This window comes from Tauraco erythrolophus, chromosome 4, assembly GCF_009769465.1.
Source record: "Tauraco erythrolophus isolate bTauEry1 chromosome 4, bTauEry1.pri, whole genome shotgun sequence".
NCBI classification, from domain to species: domain Eukaryota; kingdom Metazoa; phylum Chordata; class Aves; order Musophagiformes; family Musophagidae; genus Tauraco; species Tauraco erythrolophus.
Genome location: NC_141468.1, coordinates 67,119,766 through 67,138,351, shown reverse-complemented (window position 1 = coordinate 67,138,351; position 18,586 = coordinate 67,119,766). Strand labels below are relative to the sequence as shown.

General features: G+C 42.8%; 1 protein-coding gene across 1 annotated transcript in view; it reads right to left on the bottom strand.

The window, feature by feature from the left end:
- Positions 1 to 18,586, bottom strand: part of TMEM178B (transmembrane protein 178B) — a 226,252-nt gene that overhangs the window by 14,043 nt on the left and 193,623 nt on the right. Inside the window, exon 3 of the mRNA XM_086610635.1 lies at positions 4,233 to 4,370. Within this exon, the coding sequence (XP_086466761.1) occupies positions 4,233 to 4,370 (138 nt within the window). The remainder of the gene's footprint in view (positions 1 to 4,232; positions 4,371 to 18,586) is intronic.

The window sequence follows — 18,586 nt, the reverse complement described above, 5'->3', positions numbered from 1 at the left end:
ACAGTTTGGATAAAATGCAATGTATAAAATGCCCCACATGCATTTATTCAGGCAGATCTTTAACTGAATTCCTTTCAGATTACTACTAAGTACTTGATGTGCATGAAAGCATTGCATTTGCCACAGGACTCTGACATTTGGAAGCAGTGTTGGAGATGCTTCTAAGGTTCCAGAAATGATTATAAAATTGAAAAATACTGGATGACATGCCCAGTACGGAGCTTTTACCAGTGCACAGATTTCCAATAATTTGCATGTAGAGAAAACACAAGAAGCTGCAAGAGGATGTGCTTGAAGTCATGTATAACTTGAGTATGACCCACTTCTGTAACAGAATTAAACAGTTTCAAATAAGATGCATTAAATGAACTCATCTTGGTGAAACTTAAGAGCACAACTGCAAATCATAGAATGGTTTGGAAATGGAAAAACTCTGCAAAAGAGAAACTCTCCTACCTTGCAGGATAAAATCATACTGACAATACTGAAACTACACCAGATAGTGCAACTCTGGGTACAGGGGGCTATGCAATAGTAACATCACGCAAAATGAGGTCAAAATTACTAAACAGGATTTGCAGTATCCATCTGGCTCTGTACACGATGAGGGACTGAAAAAAAATCCTACTGTGGTCAGGCAAATGCTGTCGTTCAAGATAAGGAATCCAAGTACAAATTCGACAATAAATATAGGAAATGATGCAAAAGAACTTCGGAAGCCTTAAGAGACCTGTGATTGCTGTTGATAAGATACATTTGGACTAAACAGGAAAGATGAATTATTAATAATTTTTAACTTGTTACAAAACATGCTGAACAACAGTGTAAAACACACTCAAAATCACAGTTTACGTGTCCTGGATTCCAGATGAGTTAATACCAGATAAAAGTCTGCGTTTCACAAATGATTTATTTCAATAATTTGCTTGAGAAATTAGATCAAGCATACTAAAGCAAGTCTTTATTAGGCACAGCCACATGGACTAGCAAAAAGACTGTTCAGTAAATATAGTGAGGAAGCAGAGGTCCAAGGAAACCATATCTGGTCTTGTTAGATTATCACAGCACACTTCTCAGTGCTCCACTGAGATTTCCTGTTCAAAGAATTATGGGCAATAAGGGACAAAACCAATAGATATGGTAAGCCAGGAATGTTTAATTGTTACAGCAGAGCTATTTGTCTAGAAATTAAAACAGATCAAATGTTACAAACACAACCAAGACAAGCAGCATTGCAAATGGAAGGGAAACTTAGACATCAGGCTGATTATACAGCTACCAATTCAACACAGTCTCCTCTCATCTGCAACAAGGTCAGATGTCATAAGCTTGCCAAAGCATTTTTCCCATTATTGGACCAGAGAAAAAGCTAAAGAAAACTAAGAAGCACTTTGGCTCCGTGCATTTTGAGGACCAGTAGGCTGATATCTTGACACCATTTGTGCCCTGACAGAGGTATCAGGTTTGTATTCAAACACCGTCCAGCAATAAAAAGGTTCAAATTAAAAGACTCATTGGCTGTAGAAGGAATGACTATGTAACATGTGACACAGTCTGAAAACATTGATAGCTACTGACTTTTCGATTAGACAACTCTAGTTGTGCATTTTATTAACTGACTGCTTCAGTTTGTAGATGTTACTTTACGTATGTTTGCTATTAAAAGAAATCAGGAAAGGTATAGCAACTGCCACTGACTTGTGCAAAGCAAGAAAGAGTAACCTTTTGTAATCCTGATCCACCTGTCTACGCTGGAGCAGAAAATAAGTTTGATCTCCTCCCAACACATCTTTATTAAAAATATCACACATCTTGACAGAATTTGGCAGATAAAATAATCTGGTGCCTCTCATTTCAATTAGTTTCAGATTCCAACTGTTGAATCTTGTCATTATTTTGTCTATTCAGTCAAAGAGCATGCTACTATTAGATGGCTTCTCCTTGCATAGGTACTTCCACACTGTGTTCAAGTCAATTATAAACCTTCTTTTAAACAGTTTCAATATTTTTTTTTTTTGTGGCATGCTGTGTTTTTTCTTGTTTTTCAGATACTGAGTCATTCTTGAAGCTCTTCTACAAACCTCTCACAATCTTTCCACATCTTTCTTTAGTATGGACACCAGACTAGAATGTCAAGAAATAGCTTTGCTTTGCCTAGAGATAACCTCATCTCGTGCTCATACTGCATATTCCCATCAAAACTGGCAAAGTTAGCAGCCGCATTGCACTGAGAGCTCCTGTGCAGCTGGATAATCCCAGCAACTGTGATCCCAGAGACCTTTTCAGAGCTGCTGCTTTCTGAGCGGCAGCCTCTCATTCTGCCAGGATGACTGGCACTTTTTGTTCCCAGTTGCGTGACCTTGGATCTGTCTCCACTGAAACGTGTATTGTTTGAGCATACCAAAAGATGGCTTTGTAAGCTATGAGTAACCCATCCCATTATGCATGGCTACACTGAGTCTTGTTTCACCTGAAAACTTTTATCAGTCATCTTTCAAATCACTGACAAATAACATTAAGCCAGTAAATAATCTCTGCAGCTGCACTAGAAGCTCTCCCATATATATAATGATAATTTCAGATTAGGAAACAAGACTTAGTTTCTAATAAATTTAAGTTTTCTGTATTTATGTAGTATAGTCCTAACATTTTAATGTGAATGTCATGCTGTAGTAAGTTAAATACCACACAGATATCTGAGCATATTACAGTAACATAGTCTCCATGCAAACTAAGCTTTTAATTACGTAAGAAATATCAAGCTAACTTGGCAGACCCATTGCCCATAAAGTATTGACACTCACTACAAACCACTTACAGACATCCATGCATAGACCAGTGTGTGCTTGCACAAGGTACTAGCAGACTTCAAAAGTGTTTGTGGGCACCGAGGGAGCTAACGTATATCTTACCAGCACCAGCAGTGCTGGAACATAAATACGTGTTACTCGAGCCCTTAACTCCTCTTCTGGGACTACAGAAGCTGTCCTGTATTTCACACTCCTAGCTGTATCACACCACAGGACAGATGAACAGGTGGCCAAATTCATTGAAGTGAAGATCTGCCTTGGGGGCAAAAACCCAGCCAAACAAAAACCACCAGCAGAGGAACGAAGAGAGAACAGAAGTAGCACTGTTCACTTTGGTTCACTTTGAGACATTCACCCAGTGCAGGGTTTGGAACTTGACTCTCACTCCCTTCATTTCAAGTAACTGTGTGCCAGGAAACCTGCTGACGACAGAAAGCTGGATGGCATCTGTAGTAAGGAAGGCTGAAACATTCCATGGGAAATATTAGATGACCTTGAGGGCTGCTGTAGTAGAAATGGAAAGAATGGCTACAAGTCAGGGCATGTACCTGGAGTAATAAACAGAACCTCTACTGTAAATTGGGAGATCATCAGTAGGAAATTACAAAGGAGGAGAAAGACCTGGGTGTATTAGCCAACTGAAGGATGACTGTGGGTCTCCAGTGTGATGCAGCATGAAAAAGGCAAATACAACCACAAAATACTTCATTCAGGCAAGGGATTTCCAGCAGAGAAAGGGAACTGTCACATCACTATATAAGGCATTGATCAGACCTTGTTTGGCAACAGCCCTTCTCGTCCGTATTTCAGAAAGGCAAGTACAAACAAGAACAGAAAGGGCTGCTGGGTTGATAACTGGTCTTACAAAGAAAAGTCTACAAGAAATAGCATATGTGGAGTGGGAAAAGGAAAACGGAGGATACCATTGCTCTTCGTAGGTACATCAGAGAAAGTAGAGACGCATAAACTTGCGTTTGACCCAAGAACAACTGATGAGGAATAAATATAGGTTAAAACTTTGAGCACAGTTTCTAGTTATCAAAGTAAAGTATCCCACTATGAGATAGCATAGTAGTGGGAATAACATCTGCATAATCAAATTTTTATTACTGAGTTTGTTAGGCTTATTAAGTTTAAGGCTGACAGTGTTACTTGCAACAATAGAGCACTGGACTAAACAAATCAGAAGGCCATTTCCAGTCCTGTGACTTATGGACGCTGTTTTGTGATAGAAGTAACATGTAACTACAGTTGGGTTATCCTTGATGTACACCAGAAGGAGTTCGGAATGAACCAAGTCCAGATCACCTAAAACAAGTCTGAAAACATATTTTCAGTGGCTTAGAAAAGGAGGGACATGTGGAAAGAGGAAAACAAAAACAACAGGAAAGAACACATTTCTTCAGATGCCGATATCCTTACCTCCCATGAGGAAGAGAAGCCCTGCCACATACTGCATAAGGCCTCGATCCCAACAGCACCCCAGCACCCCGATAATCCATCCAAAGAGGATGATGGCCACAGCCATGCCCATGAAGCCAGCTGTCATCCTGCGCAGATCTGCAGCGGGGAAGACAGAAAAACAGCATGCTTGTGAGCAGTCATAAATGATCATCATTGGAGGTTCATAACAGTCTTAGTCCACAATGCTACTGATCTGCAAGGTCTTCAGTGTGAGTTGGCACTGGATGATTTGCATGAGAATGGTTCAGAGGGAGGAAAATCCATAAATTAAGATACTAGCTTGGGCTGGGGAGAGGCAGGAGGCGACCATTTCACCACACAATGACGCTCAGTACGGATGCACCCAAGTGATTCGTGACAAGTTGCTCAGGAATTAGAATTTGTAAAATGGCCTCAGTGCAATGCTGAGCCTAACAGCTCTAGTCTCTGAGTACTAACACAACATGTGTTTAAATCCCGCCTTCTTGTCTACATCCTTTACCTCACTGCATCCAATGGATGCACCTGCTCAACCTGACGTGCAAAGTGGGCTCTGCACTTTGCTCCAGCACAGACATGACGAGCGATTCACCTTGGTTCTGACTCCCTGTGTGATCTTGGGCAAGTCACTGGGCCTTTCTGGGCCACGGCTTCCCATGTGCAAGCAGGGCCACGCTGCCTTGCTGTACAGCAGTGGTGTGTGTGAAACTCGGTACTTCCGAGATGGGGAGGCACACAGATATTCTAATGTCAGAGATAATAAATGCACTGCAGATACACAGCTGAGGCACAGGACACTTTACTGCTCTCTCTCGTATCTAGAAGGTGACCTTGACAGATGATTTTTGGGGAGGATGTTTTTGAGCGCTCCAGGGAGCACTGAGAGTAGGAGGAGGGCAGGGGCTGCAGTGAAGCATTTTGTGCTCTGCAAGTGGGGACTGAGTACTGCATCTGATATGGATGCATGGGGTTTACCTGTATTTATTTCATAAATAAAGGAAAAAGATCCCCAAGACCTATGTAAGGGTTCCTAATGTAAGGAACTCTTAAATTCAAACCTTCCTATATCCTGTATTTCTCTTCTGCAAAAAGGATGGGACTACTGGGATCTCTTCTCCTGCATGTGCTGGGAAAAAAAAAAAAATCTTCACAGCTGTTTTTGATGTGAAATCTGGGCAGGGAGACCACCTGGCAACCAAAAAAGCAAGGACTATGACAGCTGAAGAGCATCTTTACACCATCAAATAATGGAACAGATGGGGGCATCTTCACTAACATTTGATTGTTCCTTATCCCCCTCATGCACACATAGAAAGTTTAAGCACTGATATGTCAAGATTATATGTGCTGGGAAAATTCCAGCCAAGTCAGCTCTCCAAACATTTGTTTCCTTCTTGAAACACTTTTTTTTTCCTGCATAGCAATGATTTCACTTTCTTTCAAGAAACAGAATGCTTATAACAGGGAGAGGAAGATTTGAAAACTGTGAATCATTCACCAGTCTCTGTGGCAGTTTTTCTCCTTGGCTGGCCTTTGACAGTTTCTCAATTTCTGTTGTTTTTTACTCTTTTCCCACAGTGGATCACAAGGACCACCAATACTAGCAGTGCAGTTTCAGTGAAATTTGTAAACAGTGATAAATTAGCATCATCAGAGATTTATAAAACTCCTTATCCAAAATGCTAAGTGTCCACAAGGTCCATAGATGTGTTGGGACGGAATGATTTGATTCAGCGGAACGCAGTTTACTCAGGGCTGTGTTCGTTATAGCAATTCTTGTGCAAGATGGAGTTGCACAATGCAACCCCTCCCTTGAGATTATGACCGGTTCCTGTAGATTGCCACTAATTTTTGCAAGGATTCCCTCTAACGACATAGAGATTACCAGGCCTTCAGCCCACCAGTGACCAGGGCCCTTTTAACAAGATACACATCTTAAAATGCAGATTTTTTTCTTAGGTTTTGTGACGGTCCAACCAAAAACAAACAAAAAAACCCCCCACTTCCCAAAAAGCATTTGAACATGTTCAAGGAGGTCTGGTGCAGAAAAAAAAAAACATTTCCTGCGGAGACTTGTACTTCCCAGAGGCAATGCTAGTCTCTGTTCCTTGGGAATTTCTCAGAGTGCTTTCTAAAATAAGCGGTAAATGCTAGTAAGCATCTTTGATGGCAGTGTCTTCCTATTTTTCGGTCCATGAAGGCCTGGGCTCAATTTGAAAGACAGATAAAAACCTAAAATATTTACCATTTCCTATGTCATCTTCAATAACAGCAGAACATGTCTCTTGGAAGTGCTGCACAGCTGCCTGTCAGCTCTGCAGAACCCTTCCCTTTTAACTTTCGACTGCTGACTCTGGGTAACAGCCCTTGCCCACCCTAATGTTAGCATCCCCCAACAACCTGCTTTTAATGAGCTCAATTTAAATAGCTTCACTCAGCTGCAGGATGTCAGTAACTACCTCAGACCCAGCCCAGTGATTAGCTGATAGAGCCAGTTTTCATAGGTTCCAGACAGGATCACAAGCACCCCCACATCCTATATACCAAACTAAGGAAAAGCTTTTGCCCCACTAAAATCAGTGTGAGTTTTGCCATTAGACACAAGAGTTAAAGTAGCAGGACCAAGATTTCTGGGCCCAATTTTGAGGTTTGTTTCACTTGACCTCTCTTCCTGATGGACCCTGGAATTCCCTTTCTAACACAGCAAAATCCATCAGCATCTTAACCCTGGCCTTACATTATCTTTTGGAAAAAAAAAAAAAGATAGCTTCTGACAGACACTTAGTACCACATTCAAAAAATTCAAAATTGAAATTCGTTATGATATCTCAGCTCTCACAGGTTCAGTGGGCTCAGTTTAAGACTGCCATTGCTTAGGCCAGTTGTAAATCTGCTCCTCACAAGCCTCTCCATTAGGGCTTATCTGAAATAAATAAAATATAAACTTCCTTTTCTATTCGAAACCATCTTGGCTTTTGTCCTGCCATAACCTTCCTTGAGGGCAGCCCTTGCTAATGGCAATGATGGGAAAGGGGGTTGCAAAGTTGGTTTCATAAACAGCCTGTGCTTGTCCAATAGCATCTTGCCAGTGCTCCTCACCTGCCAGAGCCCACATGAAGCTGTGGTCAGTGCTGGGAATAAGTCTATTGAAAGTGATTCTTTTGTGGGAAAGTACTTAATGTATGTAACAGAATCATTACCCTCAGGCTATTTAGTGAGGAGAAGGCCAGGGAATAGGAGCCTATATTCTCTGGACACAAACCCCTATTAGTGGTACTTTTTATCATTACTGTTTTGTTGGTGCTTGACATGGAAAGGACAGCAGAAAAGCAAAGATTTGCATTGTGTAGGCAATATATAAATTCCTTCTGCTAATTTAGGAGCAAGGGATGCCATATAACAATAGCTCATCAGTACAAATTGATGGGGTTTTGTGTGAGTTTGGCACTGATAAGACCTTTCCTGAATACATCCTATAAAAGTAAAAAGGGTCATGCTTTGTCACGGAACACCACTTTATGACATTTGAGCACATCCTGGGTTTGTTTTTTTATTTTTCTGAAATTGCTTTTATTTATTTTTAGACTATGAAATGAATTGTTCTCTACACTCTTTCTTTCTTCGAAAACCTGTCTGAGTAACTACAGCATCTCAGGATCATGGCATGACAAACCCAATCAACTGAAGGAGTGACTATGCCAGCAAAATGCATTGTTGAGTCTCATGCAGCCGAGTAGGAGCTGCAACAGCAAACATACCTTATCTTAGCTCACTAACGCGCACTGCTTAGCTGGTTCTACAGCTGATCCTCTCCTGGATACTCATCCCAAGTCCTCACACTGTAGCAAAGTGCACAGATTACAGGGGCACTATGAATCCCCCTTCTCCACCAATTAGTAACCCAAACCTTTAGAAATGTAGCTACCAGCTGCAAGCGAGGAAAGTATTACATTACTCGTTCTGTAAGACCTATAATACAGAAGTGGATTTTCAATGCCTTGCCTATATGGCAAGTAATTTCAATTATTTACTTCAAGGACCACCATCACTTACGGGTTAAAGTGCAATATCATCTTTCCACTCATGTTTTAGAGACACCATCTTCATTCCACTTTCTTTTTTATATTAACAGACTAAAAGCTACATGTGAATATCTTCCCCTTGGGAGTACTTTCCATGCCTAGCACTGCTGCAGGTGCTGCTGCTTGTAACAGGCAGGGAACTCAATCCTGACTCAAAAACAATGTGGATCATCAGGAGGAATACAGGTTTCTCATTCATGTAGGCTGGAAACAACAAATTTCTTGATTTCAGACAGGGAATGAAGTAATCCAATTCCCATGACTGAAATTGAAATGGTAAATTTTAAAGCCATGAGCTTCATGAATCGTGATGAAAAGAGAAATGTTAGCATTTTAGACAACCTCCTTAAAATAGAGACAGATTCTCATAAACCAGCCTGCTTTTCCTAAAAGCATTTTAGTCTTCCACTGGAGAATATTAACTCTAAAGGTTTTCTGAAGATAAAGAAAGGGAGAAGAGCTGGTTTAGATCCATTTATTTCCAAGCAGCATGTGATGGAAGGTTCTCTCTGTCAGTTTTCAAATGCCCCTGCCCTTCATTTCACCCTGATATCTGCCCATCTGTATTTGTTATGAGCAATAAAGTAATTCATGCTGGTTGTCACATCGTGGAAGAAGTTTCACACCCCAACAGCTGCAAACATAACATGTTCTGAATCAGTGTTGCTTCTTGAAAATTTCAATATGTGTTTTTGACTTCTGATGTACTGTCCTCTTCCTTGAAATTGCAAGTCATCTTTCTAAAGCCAGGGCTTGGTCTTCCTGGTGATATCTCTCTACCTTCCTTTCTACAGAGGAGTTTAATAATACTTCATTAGGGATTTCTTTCCTCACAACACATACAGGAAGGAAAATATAAGCCTCTTGTGAAAGATGGGGAAACCAAGACAGGATGAGAATAGTCAGCCTGCCCATGGCTATGTGAAAAGTTTGTGGAGAGGCGTGTAATTGAATCTATATTATAGGGCTTTCTGGTGAGCCCTTCAACCATACAGCACTGCTTTTGCTTCCAGAACTGCTTAGTCTCAAACATTTGTTACCAGATCAAACTACAGTGCTTGTTATCAGACCATCAGAAAGCGCAATACTGTTGCAAATAGGGTTTCAGATAGTCCACCCTACATCTCCTTTCTTCTCCCAATAGAGAAAGGTCCATAGGGACTAAGGACCCCAATGTCTGTAACCAGAATACCTAGAACAGCTTACAAGACATTCTGAGTACAGCGTCATTCTTTCCTGAGATGTCTCAACAAAAAGGGAAACCAAAAAGGACCCCTCTAGGACCAAATGTCAGAATATAATATCACTACAGGCAGAAATAGATTGGGATAGCATAATTCTTTAGCATAATCCTTCATCGCAGGTCACTGTGATCTACATCCTCCTGTACCGGATTCATTCTCATTTGTCTTTACCAGTGTGGGATTAAAAACATTTGTACTTGAAAAGAGTCTCAATCACTCCTTTTTCATCTTTTTCCATACAAATATATGTATTAAAAATTGTTCAAGAACTGCGCACAGAGGTAACTTTCTCTGACACCATGCCTTCTGACCTCACCCCAAAACCACAGGGGAGGCAAGATGCAAAATTGGACAGATGTGTCTTTTACTGAAAGCCAGCCCTAGCAGCTCCCAGCTGCAACGAACAAGTGACTACTAATGCAGGTGATTTTGAGTGGCATCTTCTGGATCTCACTATTCTCTCTGGACTGCTTTATTCTCTCTGGACTGCTTAAGACTGTATTTTGGATGAGGTTGGCAAGTAGAGGGTGAGGTTTTAATCTTGCATTTCTGCTTCAGGTATGGAGAGATAAGAAAAGAAATATGTATTAGTCTACCTGACACAGTTAAAATCTCTGAGTGCCTTTCACTGAATCACGTGGCAATCCAGTCTTCAGTTTAAAGATTATTCTAACGCAATCGCAATGAATACAACTCACTTCAACAAAAGTAACAGTGGATCATATTTATATGTAAGCACTCTGCATCAGAGAGTGACTCGGAAATATGCATCACAAACACATACACTAAAACACAACCCTCTCAAAGCCCAGGGAAAGAGCAGCAGAAAGCCCTCACAAAAAGAGAAACCGGCACTCTGAAGGATTTGGGTGAGCCTTCATATCACAAGAGGTGCAATGGTATTTACAAGATACTTGCATAACTTCTCCTAAACCAGAAAATCCCATCACCTTCTCTTGACTGGAGTTTGTTGGTTGTGTGACAAAGCGTTAAGTGTTTGGTTGCCAGCATGTATGAACTCACCTATAAGGAAATGCCGACAGGAAGCTTCACAAACTGGTTATGGTCTGTGCTAGTCAACATGTCCCTCAGGACAGGGTGTAGAATAGACATCCTAACATGTGATTTATTCTTGTGAGGACAGACCATCTATCTGGATCTACTCCATCAGAGTTCTTAAGTTCTTATAGTTATTTAAAACAGGAACAATCATGAAAGGAAGGTGATACCTGTGCACTGCTGGCACTTCAACCTGCTTTCCAGCATAAGAGATCTCATAGCCTCAGAGTCAGGTGAGCAGTTCATCAGAGGAAGAATGAAGTCCTGTCTTCTACAAAGTCTGTCACCTTCAGAAGTTCAGGCTGACAAACAGCAAACTCCACGTGACACTGCAATTTCTTTTCTCCAGTGAACCTTCTCATAAAGCACCAAAGAGGGTGGGGGCATCCCAGACCAGGTCACATCTGATGTGTTACGGTCTGAAAGCAATTCCTCAAGTATTTGAGAAAATTACAGGGCCTAAGAAATTCTGCAGTGGCTGAAAGCATCATCTAGAGATAGACTATGAAGTCCTGATTTACTCTTGCCTTTTGCTTGTGTAGAGCAGAGAGCAGACAAAAGACAACAACTAGATAATAAGAGAGAGATTTAAGGAGGCAGTAGAGGAGAAAGGAAACAAACCTTGTTTAAGTACAGAGGGAAAAAGGTGAGAAAAAGTGTCTCTTGAGGCTGAAAAGATGGATTTGTCTCCAAGAGACTTTATGATACAGATATTAAAGAAGTCAATGCATAAAGGAGGCATTTGCACAGCAGAAATTTAATATATCAGATGCAGATCTACTGTAGAAGGCAGAAAACTTATGCCAGGTCTTGGGAGAAGGATGGCTGTGAATACCATCCCATAGAAGAATTCAGCCTTTTGCTCCAATCCTACTTCCCCTTCTGCGGAAAAAGAAACTTTGGCCAGAGGAGAAAAAGGATTTTTTATTATCTGCTGTGTTGCTACTCAGCTCTGAGTGACAACATGCTAGGAAGGAAAAGCTTTGCCATTATAACCCCTGATGTAGTAGACCAGAGTAGCTCAGCCTATACCAAAGCATTATTCCACTCTACCGTACCTTAGCCTAGCTCTAAGCTATTCCCTTCCCTTCTCTGAATCTGTAGAGGAGATATTTTTTCTCCGAAAGCACCTGAAGTTGATCATTTCTACTTATTCAGTGATGTTCAAGAGCTGATCTTGAAGAGTCTTTCTCCCTCCAGATTTACTATCCGGGCTTTTAGCACCTCAATATATGATCATCTAGGAACATTTCCAAGCTTTGGTCCAAGCAGAGTAGACGTAATTTGCCCAGTCAACCCTTTCATCCCTCCTCTCTCTCTTTCATTCCGTAGAAATAGGGAAGAAAGTCTGAGACACCTGCATTTTTGGCTATCCTTCTTCATATTCATAACTTTAATCCTTCCTGCTCCTGCTGGGTGAGGCCACACAAAGCAAACATTTCCCAGCTGTAGCCATGCCAAGAGGCTTTTTGTTACACGGCTTTCCTGGATTATGCAGGTGTTGGAGAATTTGAGGCACATGTAACAATATGGCTTCTGTTCAATTAAATGTGAACTTTGGGACTTTACCAGATCAGAGTTGTGCTTTTTCATTTTTCTCCCTTCCTATTCCCTTGAAGAACTCACGGACTACATGCTTCTTTATTGCTTCAAGTGACCTCTCCTTTGAGCTGCCACATCACAAGCACAATCTTGCTGGTGAGGGAGCACAACACAGTCTCTCAGGACCGTGTTAGCCTGGCCAGAGGATGCGAGGCACCTGGAGGTTTCTGGAGGATGCGAGGCACCATCTCCCTGCACCCAGCACCTCCAGCCCCAGCGGCAGTGGGAGAGCTCAGGTGGAAAGCCCAGCTTTCTAAATGGAAGTTTTCCTGCATTCTCCAATGGTCTGGAAGAAAGCTGTGATGGTGTCTGGGCTTCAGGGCAAAGGTGACACCCGACATTGTAAAGTGCTTTCAGTGATGGTGAGAAGAGCTGCTCTGACACCACTGAAGACTGAACTACTCCCTTTTATCCCCCCACTACTAGGTACAGTGCACAGGAGGAAATGCAGAGAAGGTCATCAGGGAAAGCTTCATCGTGCAGCTCTGCCAGGGTGTCACAGGCACCTAGAGACACCTTGGGGGCAAGTGGTCTCTCCAGCACTCCTAACTTTGAGGGACTGAGCGTCTAGAGTGAAGAGGTCAGTGACCTCTGCTTTCCCTGAAATCAATGGGAGGGTTGGGTGCTCCAAAGCTTTCCTCTGAAAATCAGACTTTTTTCCATCTCCCAGGGGTGCTGTGGAAGCCAATTCACCACTGTTTTTTCAGAGACACTCAGATAATAATGATGTACAGAGAACAGTAACAGCTGTGTAAAAATAATCTAGATACAGAAAGCCCTATATCCTATTATGCATAGTTATGGCTTTATCGTCTAGTTTACAAAAGTCTAGTTCCACAGGGAGCACACTCTGCCCTGTTACACTCTGCTTTTTACCTGCCAGCCACCAGCGCAGTATCTGCATGCCCACTAAATACATGGAAGTTAATTAAAATTTAATCTTCATTTAGAATCTCTTGAACCACTTTTTGCAAAGGTGGCCAGGGCTCATCAGGGCCAGAAGGAAGCAGAAATAAAAACAGAAGCACTTTTTTCTCCTCTCTTTTTTTTTTCGGTGAGGAGAGAAGCGAGAACAAAAACAGATGGAGAATGGAAGAGAGTAATGAGGAAAATTAAAGGAAAGTTTGTATTAAAGATGACAAATGGAGTGTGACAGGAAGCAAGAAACATAATTGTATGTAAAAACCCAGTATCAGGCAGTGGTAAGAGTCTTTTGTAAAACGCAGATTTACCCTAAGCTCCTCCTGAAGATAAATGAAGTTGGAGGTACAGAGGAGCAGACCGCAGGAGGAGCAGGAGGGGTAATACAGAGAGAGAGAGACTTGGCAATGCCTCCCCTGTTTAACTTCTCTCTGCATTTGACATCCCTCCCCCGCTGCCCAGCCCAGCCCCAAAGCGTTGCTTACATTCAGGAGCGACTAAAACATTATCCTAAAAGATTTTCTTCCCTTTTAATCCCTGCTCCAACCCCTGGTGCAATATTATGCAGCACAAGACTGAGAATAATCCCATCATAAAGCATCCAGAGTGGCAGGTTTGATAAATGGCCGGGATGAAAAAGGTTGGAGGTGGAGGGATGATATCTCTGCTTTATCAGTGCCCCAGCACTCTGCTTAAACATACTGATTCCACAGACCCCAATATTACACGTTTTAATTCAGGAACTCTGAAAGGTGTATTCTTGTTTTTCAAAAAGACCGTTTCATGCAAGTGAGGGTGGGCTGGGAGCTGGGAAGAGAGGAAGGAGGTTGAGGGAGAAAGAGGGAGGAAGTATAGAAAGACATTTAAAGCTGTGAGAAAATACTCTCCCTTATGGAGAAATTTCGGTTTTGAAGTTTACTCTTCTATTAACATTTAAATTGAAAGGCGTTTCTTCCATGCTCCACATAGGAAACCAGAAAATCTGCATTTAAATAGACACCATTTAAAAGTGGGGAAAAATATATATCAGCATTGAATGCTTCTCCATTTGTCTGAAAAGAACTTCTCTTATAGATGATTATTAATTTTTTTCTCTTTTCTTTGTGTGTGCTAAAAAGAGAAATTGGAAGTACATTAAAATTCTGCTTGGCACGAGAAGCAGGCGGGGGGATGGCTGCTTAATTGCCCAAAACTCATGTTTTGAGCTCGGATATTCTGCGGGAGGGTCTCTGGAGTCTGCAGGAGGCAGGGGACAGGATGTGCCAGGGACGGGGCCAAGCAGGTCCTCTCCTGTCTGGTCCTGGTGCCATGGTGCTCATGCCCAAGGGACTGCACAATCCCACTGAAATGCTCACCTCGCTGAGGACGTCACCAGGGTCCCCAGTTCCAGCTGGAGAATCAGACCTTCTGCAGTTTTGTTAGAACTCTCTGCACCTTCAGGGCACCATGTAGAAATCAGGGCCATACACCTCCTCAAAAACCACCTAAGCACAGCGGTGTTAACCAGGGTGTCACAGGAGGAGAGCTCACAGCCAAGGAGTCGGTGGGGTTTGAGGAAGCTCAGAGAATGACATGGAGCTGCTGGAGCGGGTCTAGAGGAGGGCCACAAAGATGATCCGAGGGCTGGAACACCTCTGCTATGAAGACAGGCTGAGAGAGTTGGGGCTGTTCAGCCTGGAGAAGAGAAGGCTCCAGGGTGATCTTATAGCAGCCTTCCAGTACCTAAAGGGGACCTACAGGAAAGCTGGAGAGGGACTTTTTACAAGGGCGTGTAGTGATAAGACAAGGGGCAATGGATTTAAACTGAAAGAGGGCAGATTTAGATTGGAAATAAGGAAGAAATTTTTCACTCTGAGGGTGGTGAGGCACTGGAACAGGTTGCCCAGAGAAGTTGTGGATGCCCCATCGCTGGAAGTGTTCAAGGTCATGTTGGATGAGGCTTTGGGCAACCTGGTGTAGTGGAGGGTTTCCCTGCCCATGGCAGGGAGGTTGGAATGAGATGATCTTTGAGGTCCCTTCCAACCCTAACCATTCTATGATTCTATGATTCTAATTTGGAGAGAAGGCTTGGGACAAGAAGATATGCCCATATGTTGATCCACATTTCATGTCACGCTCGTCTTGTGCATTGGCACCTGGGACTCTGCACAGCCCATCACAAACCCAGAAACCGGGTATGAGATTTGGATCTGGTGTATTGCACAGTGTTACCTCCTTGCCTTAGCAAAAGCAGCAAGAACGAGAAAGAGCAAGAGCAGGCTCCTGAGCAGGGGAGAACTGACATCCCCAACGCACGCACAGAGAGGCGGGAAGCTGGAATAAAGGCTTTTATCCCCACGTTGCATGCAAATTCTCCCTTCCTCCTGCCCTCACCTGCTTGTCCCTGCCTCCTCTCTGCCTGAAGTGACCACTCTGAGGCTCAGCCTTGCCACATGCCAGTGCCCTACATCCCATATGTTGGCCATCGGCTAGCATATGGAGGGATGGGGCAGGAGCATGGCAGGGAGGAGCGAAGCTCCTGCCTTGTGAGAGAGGGGCCTCTCACTGGCTGCGTCCACTACAGAATCCCCATTTCTCGGTTTCTGTCGCGAGTGGCAAAATTTAATTTCACTACCAGCGGCATTCAGAGAGCAACAAAGAGCCACCTGCGCGTGGTGCTCACTCTAATTTCAGGGCACAACGGGCTTCCTCGCCAGTGAAGAATCCTTGGGACAATCCAATTATTAATATTCATTCCTTTTTTTCTCAGCCTCATTTTCAAGCTCATTCCTACAGAAAAGGTCAGACACATACTACCCCCCAGCAGTACATTATTGGCCACCTCGAGGGCCTTTTCTGCGATGTCAAAAAAGGGAATAATTAGGAGCTCAGGAGTGTTGGTGCCCCAGAGGCTCAGCTACAGACTCTGGTGGGTTTCAGCTTCAGGTAACTGGTCTGAATCTAGGTCAGACTGGCACTGGCTGCAATCTACAGTCCAAAAGCTGGGCAGTGGTTCCCGTGAAATAGCAGCTCCATACAAATCCAAAGGACAAGCACCTACACTGTGCTTTGGTTCTTCTTAGAGAGTAACAATGCAACACATATTTAACTTTTTGGTAGGGTCTGGGCACTTCTCTTTCTCTAATGGATGGCACCAGTGCTTCCAGCTGGACATTAAGTTGCCTTTAAAAAAACAAGGTGGAAAAGCCAAAGGAAAAAAATGAGACATGAGAAGGGATGGTTCAGGGACCTAGGTACTAGCAGAGAGTCTATAAAGATGCAGATACTACTCTCTGCTGTTTCACAGACTTGCATGGCAGAAAAGTCAGGCTTTTTGTGCCTCAGTTCTCATAAACTGAGATAATCTCATCTATGAGCTAGGTTCTCTGCAATAAAGGTACCAGAAGCCACAAAAATGCCTGGAACAGATAAAAACTTTGCAGTAGGATATGGAAATTTTCTTCAGTGGTGACTTTGAATACAATCTGATTAAATCTGAAAAAGCACAGAGGTTAAAATAAGCAAAACGGTAGCTCTCATCTTTATACAGCCACCTTTAAACTTGGGGAGAGCAACTGAACATCATGACTATTTCTTGGGCCAAGCTGAAATCATGGAACTAAGACCCACAATCTCCCATCTTGACAGTGGGTGCTCATCAGATTCAATTTTTGCAACATGATTCTGTCTCTAGTCACTGAGTCAGTGAAGACAAACGTCTCCTGCCACTCAAAACCCAAACAGATTTGGCTAACTTACTCTCATTGCCTCTCCATCTCCCCCACCCAGCTTGCCAGGCTCTCACAAGGAAAAGCCTCGTTCTTCCTGGGGTCTCTAGCTATTTTTTTTTCCTATGCAGATGGCAACCACTTTCTGAAAATATATACGTGACAAGAAGAAAAACGTTCAGCAGGAGAAGCAGGTGCCTGGAAAATGGATTCCCATTTGTCCTTCCCTCCCCTTCTCCAAACCCCAATCATTTCCCTGTTAATAAGCTTGCTGACTATAATGTGGCACTAACCTTTCACAATTGATGCCAGTGACATTTTGACAGTTCCACATATGGGCCTGCCGAAAGCAGAAGGAATATAAATTTGCAATTTGGTAAAAAGCTGGGTGAGCAGCCAAAGCAACTTGGGGGAAGGAGGAGAAAACCGCTGACCAGCCAAACAAAAGCCCACTGCACAGATGTTACACACAGCAAAAAGGAAAAGCACATCCACAGCTGGATGTACCCCAGCAAATACGTGCTCAGAAAAAAAAGCCTTAGGCACCCATTAAGCCCAGTCTAGCCTGAGATGCCTCCCAACAGATTCTCTTCATGTGGCAAATCTACGGAAACCCTTTCCTAGCAGAAGGGAAATGGGACGTGGCATTCAATCTGTGCAAACTATCTGGTTAACATCAGATGTCACAGGACTCGGCAGTTGCTCTAACAAGGAATCTTCAATATTTCCGCCAATGTGATCAGCCGTAGGGAAACAACTATTTTCTAACACTGTTGTGTGGAGTGTCTTTGAATTTACTTTTCAAGGTATCTCTGCACAAAACACCACTGACAGTTCACAGATTGGCTCGGCTACTCGGCGCACACATCGCACACCATACATCTTCCCCAAATTACATCTATATTGAATCCCATAATATTTGGCTAAAAACTAACTTCCAGAAAGCTGTCCAATCGTTGTGTGACAAGATGAAGATAAGAAAAATGTTGCAGTTACTGGTTTGTTCAGGTGGTTAATTAACCCTCACTGTTAAAAAAAAAAATCATATTCTTTCATTTGGATACATCTGGTTTCTGCTTCCAGGCACAGTTCTTGCTACGTGATGAGGTAAATGGTGCTGTGATCACTCCCTCTCTTTCTGATCCCCATTTTATCAACACTGAAATAACTTTTTTTCTGAAATCAGAGGACTGTGGTTTTTACCGTGGTTTACTGATGCCTCAGTAGAAAACGTGGAGGTGGAGTGGCTATATATGCATATATAAATAGTCATGTGTAGTAACGGTGTAGTAGTTGTACCTGGCTAACCAGTATTGCAAAATTACTATTTAAATGTAATTGTTTATTTGAATTTTCTTTATGATGGTGTGGGTCCTCTGGGCGGACCAGACAGGGAGGGAGCGCAAAGGTCCAGATAAGCATAAGCCAGCTTTCAACTGAGAGGCAATGGGGCATGCCCTTCCTATGTCCAGAAGCACAGAGACAAATGTGGACCCCAAAAGAGCTCTAACAAATGCCAAAATACTCCTTAAGCAAGGGTAGTGGGAGCCACTGGTCAGCAGCTGTTGACGGAGGTGGACTGACACTGAAAGCACAGCCTCAGAAAGCTGGGTCTTTGCACAGGTTAGGAACAGTAAGCCTGATGAAAAAGTCAGATTTACTATTTTTGAGACATTTTCCCTGAAGTGTTTTTTGTGCTGAAGAAATAATAGTAGGGT